A 9875-nucleotide genomic window follows, 5' to 3' on the forward strand; every position below is an offset into this window, starting at 1 on the left:
TATCCACCCTCCGCCACTCCTCATTGAGGATCACGGTTGAGAGGGCGTTTGCAGCTTTCAAGAACCGGTGGAGAATTGTGGACAACAAGCCTCACCACCCTTATCCTTCACAAGTCAAAATCGTCCTAGCTTGCTGCATTCTTCATAATTGGATACTTCAGTGGGGAGAGGATGAGTTTGTACCACCTGAGCACACTTGGACTGGGAATCCAGCGTCGGATGGTGTGATTGACATAGAACATGATAATAGAACCTGGTCACAAATTAGAGATGGTTGGGCTGAGCATATGTTTGCTAATAGGGGCAATTCACGTGTGTAGAGCTCAAGTGTTGGGTTGGGCATATGTTTGCCATTAGTTATATGTTATGCTCAAGTGTAGAGCTCAATTCTATGTTGTAATGCATTATGAATAATTTTGTCATGTACCCAAATTGTAACATTTATGTATTATGTACTCTCTTATGTTGCTGTTTGAGCTCCATTTCAATTATGTTCATGGTTCTTTCATTCAATTTAGTTTTGTTCATGATTCTTTCATTCAATTCTGTTCATGATTCTTTCATTCAATTCTGTTTATGATTCTTCCATTCAATTATGTTCATGGTTCTTTCATTCAATTCTGTTTATGGTTCTTTAATTCTGTTGGTGCTTCACTTTAAACTTGAGATTTAAATATTAATTATGTTTGTGCTCCTTTTGGTTGTTCTGTACATAGGACTGTGGCGGTGGGAATCACCCATTGCGTTGGACATCTCCAATGTCTGGGTTCATGTTACGTCGCTTTGTAGAGCTCATTGCTAGTGGAGTGAAGACGGAAAAGGGCTTTAAGGAGGTGCACCTAAACCAGGTGGCTAAGAATTGTAGTGAGCTACAGGAAGGTTTGCAATGACATCTAATGAGGCTCTTGGGGTTCCTTCAATGGTGGGAACCTCCTCCTCATTTGTAAACCTTGAAGCTTGTGGTTCTGAATTTGTTGTTGATGGGAATGAACCTGGATTGAGTGCTACTGCTGCTGCTCATGGGGAAGCTGCTGCTGCTCATGGGAAGGAACCATGTAAGGATGCTTCTAGCTCCACTGGCAAAAGGAAGAGGGCTAGCTTGATGAGTGAAGAAGAAGTTTTGGTCATGAGCAACATGTCCGAAGCTGTCCGTGAAGTTGCTATTGCTATCAAGTCCACCGGAGAGGCACATCCTGAACTTTATGATGCTGTCATGGAGCTCCCTGGTTTTACCGAGGATGATCTGTTGATTGTCTTGGATTATCTCAATGAGAATGCCAACAGGGCTAGGAGCCACTCATTTGTGCAAATGTCGGAGACTCGTCGCACTCGCTGGGTCATGCACCACCTCTCCAAGGTCAACGGTGGAGTGCCCGTGCCCAAGGATGGACTGCCAAAGGATGGAGTGCCCGTGACCAGCGATGAAGTGCCCAAGGGTGGAGTGTGAGCAAATATGTGCTAATTCACCTAACGAAGCTGACCATATTTTATTGTATTTGGTCAGAAAAACCATGCCCCTATATATGTGAAGGAATGTAACATGGACCTTATGTTATGTTCCTTTGTTGGACTGTAATGTGGACAATATGAATTTGTGGCTATCTAATATGTGAACTCTAGGATGTGCTGGACTGTAATATGGATCATATGAATTTGTGGCTTTATAATATGTGGACTCTTAAGATGTACTTGCACTGGATACCTGATTTATGTGCACTCTCTATTATCCTGATGCATTTCTTTAGCTATTTTGTGCCATCAATTGCTTATATGTGTATATAAACTGCTCATATACTTGTACAAACAGCAAAGATGCTGCTAAATTTTTGTTTTTCTTACTTAAATCATCTCTGCAATTTTGAAGACATGTGGATATATATTCTTTTATTACTTCAATCAGCAAAGATATCTAGTCTGCAGTGCATGTCACTAAATTTATATTCTAATTATTTTACATACATGAACAAGCATTCTAGAGTCAAATTTCACATCATACAACCTACCAAACAACATATGTTGTATGCTGCATCTCTCATGCAACCACACATGCAACAAACCAAACAAAATCTGAGCTGAGCCTGTCTCGTCTCATGCAGTACACCAAACACACATTTCAACTCATTTTTGCATGAGCTCAACCAGGCCAGCCCCAGCCAAGCTCATTCATGCAATGCATGACAGATGCATCCAGGCAACCAAACACGCCCCAGATGTATTGCCTAGATGCCACTGCTCTTAAGGGGCCCGATTTGTCCCATGGTCAAGCTAGATCCAGCCTCAATGTCATGCACCCCTGATACATCTCCAACGTATCTATAATTTTTGATTGTTTCATGCCATTAAATTATCATTCTTGTATGTTTATATGCCATGTTATATTATTTTTGTGAACTAAACTATTAACTTAGTGTCCAGTGTCAGTTCCTGTTTTTTGCATATTTCTTTGTTTCGCAGAAAAACCATACCAAACAAAATTCTTATGATTTATAATAAGCAGGTTTAGTCACATACAAAATACATGTCTACAAAGTAATAAAATATATGCTAGGAATTATATTATTTGGTATTTGCGCTATGTTATGATTGATGCCATCCATGCAACATCCCAAATATGCATTTCCGTGTGTAAGTTTTAAAACACGTTTTGCTTTCTTTAATAACCATTACCTGGAAATTGCTGGGTAATTGTTGCTCTCATTTAGTTTTCTGCAACCTACAATAATCAAATTACTACATCGTCATCACTGCTGATAAATTCTCTTGAGCAAGTATTTGTCACTTGTGTAGTTAAATTGACTGCTCAACTACTAAATTCTTATCAATATTGTTTCTCTCCCACCATATTGAATATAAATTAAGATTGAAATATTCCCCACAAAGATTCATGTGATCACTTATACTAGGGGGATATCATGCCACATAGCTGCCATCCTTTTGGTGTCTTCGACTTTGACTCTCTGTTGTCTGCCACCTTCAACTAAGTCTGGTACTGATGGGACCTAGTAGTGTGTGAGATTAGTGTTCTTGGTACAATCTCAGTTCAACGGTACTCTTCCATGATGTCGGTGGCCAATCTCATCTCCGAAATGCACGGGGTGATCCCTATGGCTAAGCTTTTAGTCAAGGTTCATGTTTGTCTAGGCCGACGACACTCTATTGGATTGTCGTCAAGCAGGTAGACATTGTTTTTGTAACATGTCGAATCTATGTATTGTGATGCCCCTCGATGGTGATAATGGCACTCCTCGGTACAGTGCTCTTATTCTCTCTCCTTTGGTTTTGTTCATCGTATTTGCAGGGCCATTAGAGCTTCATCAAGTGTTCATGACATCAGAATTTTTTCCTAGTTATCTTGCATGTTTCTTTAGAGCTTCATCAAGTGTTCATGACATCAGAATTTTTGCATAGTTATCATGCATGTTTCTTTAGAAACACCAAAGGCGTCAATTTCCTTTTGAAACCAAAATTTGTGCAAAGTGAGTATAAAATGTACTCCAAAACAACATAGCCATCGTCCATTAATTTAGTATATGAAAGCATACTACAGTAAAAAAAACAAAGGATATTGTAATTAAACAACAAATAGTAATATGGTCCAAATTCATATGTAAAGTGTTGAAACCAAAATTTTTGCATAGTTATCATGCATGTTTCTTTAGAAACACCAAAGGCGTCAATTTCCTTTTGAAACCAAAATTTGTGCAAAGTGAGTATAAAATGTACTCCAAAACAACATAGCCATCGTCCATTAATTTAGTATATGAAAGCATACTACAGTAAAAAAAACAAAGGATATTGTAATTAAACAACAAATAGTAATATGGTCCAAATTCATATGTAAAGTGCTGATCTTTTTTTATATATAAGAGATGTTTGTCCAGCTTTAGCGAACTGAAGCCCTCAAGATTTTACAACACTTGGTTCGACAAATAAACGAAAAAGAAAACGTAAGACAAGAACTACCAAAGTTCGATACAAACCCAAGAGGGTCCTTGGCTCATAAGCCAAAAAGGAAAAACAATGCTCAAACACTCCAAGTGTCGTCGGAGGTTCTGAAAGAAGTCACAGTTATTGTTGTCCTCTTCCCTGAGAACAATGATATATTGTCGAAGCTTGACGCATAGCGCCTCAATGGTCGATGATTCCTGGGTCTTGCTGAGCAGCTTCTATAACTGTAAGAGATAATCAATTATAAAGGCCATCAACAGGATTATTAATAAAAAAAACTCCTTCAATAAGAGCTTTATTACGAATTTGCTAAGGAGTCCATGAAAGTGCTGAGAAACTTATCCAGGCAAACCTTCAAGGGAGGCCTGAGAGACTTCCACTAAGGGTGTGCAAATCGGTGAAAGATGACAGTTCCCAACTACACCGAGTGACGTCCCTAATACATCCCCAAAGAAACTGTGCCATGATGCAAGAAAAAATATGGTTATTATCTTCCGTCGCTCCACAAAGAGGGCATAGACCATCACCAGTTCCATGCCTCTTCTACACTTCCACCCCTGATGCGAGTCTCTCACGCACTAGCTGCCAAAGGGAAAAAATATCTTGGCAGTTTGGCCTTCCATATATCCATAGCTTGAAATTGTCCAGCCCCATTATGCAATGCGCGATTCATGGGTTTCATAATTATAGGAATTGATTCCATAACCAGCCGCGATATAATGAGCTGATAGAGAATTGTCCAGATTGCTCAAGCTTCCAATGAAAGGAGTCCGCGCTTGGGGTTAGCATGATATCCCTAAGGATAGTTGCCAGGCGACACCAATCCTCTCCTCTCGGCTCCTAGAGTTCGCCGAAACAGTGGTCGCCACTAGTCGTGTCTCCAAGTGTCACTAACCAGAGCATTTGGAAAACGGGCTATCGCAAACAAGCCTGGGAACTTAGTTGCCAGCAGGCTTATGCCAATCCACACGTCTAACCAAGAGACTGTCGATTTGACATTTTCGACGGTATGGATTGTCTCGATGCATAGCAAATGACAGATCTTGATGATGGTTTTCCAGAATTGGGATCCCTGTTGAGCAGAAGCAGTAGCTATAGGTGCATGCTGAAGGTATTTATGCTTAATAATATCAAGCCAAAGGCCACCCTCACTGGTGAGGATCTTCCATGGCCATTTAGCCATCAAGCACCAGTTAGTATGCTTGGTGTTGATAATCCCAAAGGCCCCCACTTCCTTGAGGAGAAAATGGTACTCCAATGTATCATGTGGTATTTCTGCTTGCCCAATTCCTTGTCCCAGAGAAAACGAGACCTCGCTAAGTCAAACTTTGCATGAACCCCATCTTGGAGTAAAAAGAACCCCATGACAAACATCAGCAAACTAGGAAGAGATGCGTTGATAAGGGTTGATTTGCTGCCAATTGATTGGCATCTCCCTACCCAAGCCTCTGTTTTGTCGGAAACCATGTCTATGATAAACAAAAAGTCTTCGATAGTCAAATTCTTGTTGGTTGGAGGGAGGCCAAGGTGATTGATAGACAAGGATCCAAGCTTACAATTCATTATGTGCGCTATCACTGGCGGAGCACCCCAGTAGGCAAGGCATGGTGGCCGCCATACCTTGATTGGGTGGAATGAAAATTTTATAGGTATGCATCTACTTCTATCGATGGATATACGAGAGCGAGAGGCCGTTCGCTAATAACTGGGCCACGCAGGTGCAGCCCATGAACAAACCAAGCCAATACTCTTAAATAGCTGGGATATTAACCGGAAAAAAACTTTCAATCCCAGCTTCCTCTATGGTAATGTAAATATAGCAGGGATTTAGGTGTCATATACACACGGTACCAGACTGGAAAACCACTCTGTTGACTGTAGTCGCTGAGAAGGTAGTGCAGTATGCAACTCCTCAAATCCGAAACCACAAAGCATTCAACAGGATGCAAAGAAAAACACATAGAGCCTTGTGCGGCGCATGTGGTGCACACGATCCATGAACCAGCCAGAGCGTTGATGCACGAAGCCACTAACCAAGTACACACGCACGAAGCAAGGTTTTTAGGCAGATGAAAATCTATCTCCAAAATGGGTCAAGAGAGGAGCGAATGGAGCTGCTTATGCACGCGCTTAATATTGATGTTAGCTCTTTGTCTCTTGATGTAATCCCTGCTTGTCTGATTGATATTTGTACAATCAGATGCAAATCCGCCTAACACTTAAATAAATTGTCGAGAGGGCGGTTCTCAAAACAAAAACTACACTCGCACACAACTGCAATCCTAGAAAGCACGGCGGCGGCTGGCTAGGATGAGGCGGATGGCCGACAACGGCCATGGGCTAAGGCGTCGCCGTCGAGCAAGCGTGTGCATCAAAAACAATGACTTAAGAGTTCGTCACACCTTAAATTTTTTTCGTCCTCCGCCTCTGGCGCTACCCAAAGCTTGTCCTTCAAGGTACCTCTAGTAACAAAAGCCTCGCTTTTATCGAAGTTGATTTTGAGTCTCGACATGGACTAAAAACACATCAATAAAACTTCAGATTGATCAAACTGACTTGGTTTTTCTTGAGCATGATGGGGGTATCGTCTAGATATTGCAAGTTTCCGCCCTCGTGGACTTCAGGGAACACTCCATGAATATGCTCGACTGTCTTAGCACCCTCTAAGATGATAGCCAAGGCGTCAATTACTAGGTTGAAAAGGAGAAGGGTATCGGGTCACCTTGCCGAACACCCCTCAAGTTTCGGAAAAAGGGACCGGGCTCCCCATTAATGTTAATGGTGGTTTGCTCGCAACTGAGAAGCTGCATAATCCAGCTAACCCATAATGGGCCAGAACCTTTTCGATGGATAACTCCTTCCAAGAACTCCCAACTGACATGATCATACGTTTTCTCGAAGTCTAGTTTGAGGATAAAGACGTTTTCCTTCTTGACTTGTGCAGATTGTAGCACTTCATGGAGAACCAAAATGCCTTCAAGGATACGTCTACTGGTGGGGCAGATTGGCTCGAATCTATGACCTGGTTGGCAACTGGTGATAACCGCGTTGCAAACCCTTTGACGAGTAGACTAAATGTTGCATTGATCAAAGCAATGGGTCGAAATTGCTTAATAAAGTATGCTCCTGGGACCTTGGGAAGCAAAGTGATAATAGCATAGTTTAGATGATGTCAATCCTACCTTTGGTAAAGTCATGAAGCAACTCAAACATTTGTAGTCCCACCATGGGCCAATTTTTTTAATAAAAAGACATTGAGAACCATTTGGTCTTGGTGCAGTATTAGTACGTGTGCCCGTAAGAGCCACCTCTAACTCCTTGGCCAACAAAGGGGCACTAGCAGACCCCCCCTTAACTTAGGGCCGCCACGTTCACCCGAGGCGAGCAACTCCCTATAAAAGGAATACATGTGCCTTTTGTAACGCCTCATGTTCAGTAACATTATTGGGACCATCCCTAAGCGCAACGATACTGCATCTTGTACGCTTGCCGTTGGCCATTGCCTGAAAGTACGCGGTATTGAGGTCTCCCTTTCCCGTTCAAGTTTGGGATCCTCAATGCTGCGAGTATATTTCTTCACAGCGCATGATGAAAACCGTATCATCCTCAATGCTATATCTAAGAGCCCACTCCGCCTCGGATAACCCAAGGCCATCGTCTAACAAATCGAATTCCTGGATCTTACCAACTAAGGCGGTCTTTTTGGACTCAAGGGCACCACCAAGGTTAGCCCCGCCCACCATCTAGGGTGGTGTCTCAGCCTCCTAATACAATGCTGCCATGGATTCACTGCATCTGTCAAGGGACCAAAAGGATGGCTGCAAGCCAAAGCCCATTTCTCCAGCACAAGGTCCACGAAACCTGAGCCAACAAAGCGTTGGTCTGAATCTAACAAAGTTAACAACAGCACCTTTCGCTTGGTGTGAGCAGTGGACCAACAAAGTGGCACAGCAAGTCTTAAAGTCCTACTCGCTCCGGTCACTACGAGGGTGAAAGAAATGGGGAATCTCGTTCGGTCGCTCCTCTTTCCCAGCTGGGTCAATCGCCCAGACAAAAGTTCAGCGGACCTTCTGTCCACACTGCAACACTTTCAGCGTCACACTCCACTTTCTGAAGCTTCTGGACACCAAACCCCGAGTTTCTCTGATACACTACCCAAATTGTCACGGAAAATGCTCAAAACAGAAGGGAAAAAAGAACTGTTTCTATGCCAATGGGTTCTTTTCTTTTCTTGACACAGGAATTAATCAACGGGAAAAACAACCCAATCATGTGTACCCAATTCGCCATGGATCTCACTCTGTCACCGTCTGCACGAAGCTTTGTGCCGCGGTGTGTACGCACTTTCACCATAACTACAAAAATCCAACGGCGGCCAGCCTTCTGGAAGAACATTTCAGCTGCTAGCAGTATGTACACAACAACAAAAGGGCGCCATCAACCTCATCGCGGCTCGACGACGGTGATGGAGACGTCGTTGATGGACTGGGGCGAGAAGGTGGACTCGGTCTTGGTGGAGAAGGGGATCATCGCCGCCGGGAAGGTCCTCAGCCGGGTGAACATGGGCGGCCTGGCCGGCGCAGGCAGGTCCATGTGGTCGCTGATGAGCATGAGCAGTACGCTGGACATGGTCGGCCGGAGCTCCGGGTCGTCCTGCACGCAGAGGAGCCCCACGTGGAAGCACCGCCACGCCTCCTCCTTGGAGTAGGCCCGCCCCAGCGCCGGGTCCATGAACTCGGCCGCCTTCTCCTCCGTCCAGCTCTTCCATGCCTGCACCAACACAGAGCAGCAGCTCAGTGCTGAAACTTACCAGTAGATAATGGCAGTGATACCAGTAGAGTTCTTGAGAGACTATTATGTACGTACGTCTTGGATGAGGGTCTGCTCGTGCTCCTCGAGGTAGAGCGCGCCGTTCCGCTTGCCGCCGAGGATCTCGATGAGAAGGACCCCGAAGCTGAACACGTCCGACTTCACCGAGAACACGCCCTCCATCACGAACTCCGGCGCCATGTACCCGCTGCATTGCATGGTGACCGGGATTCAGGTGAGTAAGCATGCATGCAGTACGGCCGGCCAACACTGCACAGTAATGGAGGTGGTCGGATCGCTTACTAGGTTCCGACGACGCGGCCGGTGTTAACCTCGATGCACTCGTCCTCGAAGATCTTGGCCATGCCGAAGTCGGAGATCTTGGGCCTCATCTTGTTGTCGAGGAGCACGTTGCTGGCCTTGAGGTCCCGGTGGACGACCTTGAGCAGCGAGTCCTCGTGCAGGTAGAGCAGCCCGCGCGCGATGCCCAGGATGATGCTGTGCCGGGTTTTCCAGTCCAGCTGCGCGCTCTTGCTTGCGTCTAATCAGCAAAGTGGTAACAGTAACAGTTAATTAGTCAAAACTCTGAGTGATCAGGGATCGACCAACACAGCAAACGTACTCCCTACATCACGTAGAGATCACCAGCAACCGATTAATTAAGGATCTCGTTGTCCGGCCGAAAAACTTGGGGCGTAGTTAGTACCATGTGGCGTGCAGGTCGCTCGCAGTGCGCGTCACGCGATAATTATCCGGCCACTTACAGGTTGCGATCAGTACGTAGTACGTCGCCAGTCGGTTAATCAATGACAGATTGCTCGATTTAATTGCGCGGTCCATGGATCGCCGGGCAGTAGGCAGGCACGGCACCGGCTGGCCCCCATTAACCAAACGAGGGAGGGAGTTAATGGCGCGACGCCGCAGGTTTCAACCACCGCCCCTCCTCCTCGAGCTCTTTTCTTTCCGAGCTTAGCTACCAACCGGAATGGATGAGACGGGTGAAAGGGGCAGGGAAAGGGACGCACCGAAGAGGAAGGCGTCGAGGCTGCGGTTGGGGAGGTACTCGTAGACGAGCAGCTTCTCGTCGCGCTCGGCGCACCAGCCCCGCAGCCGCACCA

At 45.1% G+C, this 9875-nt stretch overlaps 1 protein-coding gene across 1 annotated transcript; it reads right to left on the reverse strand.

Moving 5' to 3' along the window:
• Positions 1–8169: 8169 nt before the first annotated feature.
• LOC125530264 (cysteine-rich receptor-like protein kinase 44) lies at positions 8170–9875 on the reverse strand (the record flags this gene model as incomplete). Its single annotated transcript, XM_048694656.1, is given in 4 exon segments — positions 8170–8718; positions 8815–8965; positions 9061–9298; positions 9783–9875. Coding segments are annotated over 4 exon segments (809 nt in total), but the record flags the coding sequence as incomplete, so codon positions are not given.

The sequence above is a fragment of the Triticum urartu genome, unplaced genomic scaffold (genome assembly GCF_003073215.2).
Source record: "Triticum urartu cultivar G1812 unplaced genomic scaffold, Tu2.1 TuUngrouped_contig_6189, whole genome shotgun sequence".
Taxonomy (NCBI): domain Eukaryota; kingdom Viridiplantae; phylum Streptophyta; class Magnoliopsida; order Poales; family Poaceae; genus Triticum; species Triticum urartu.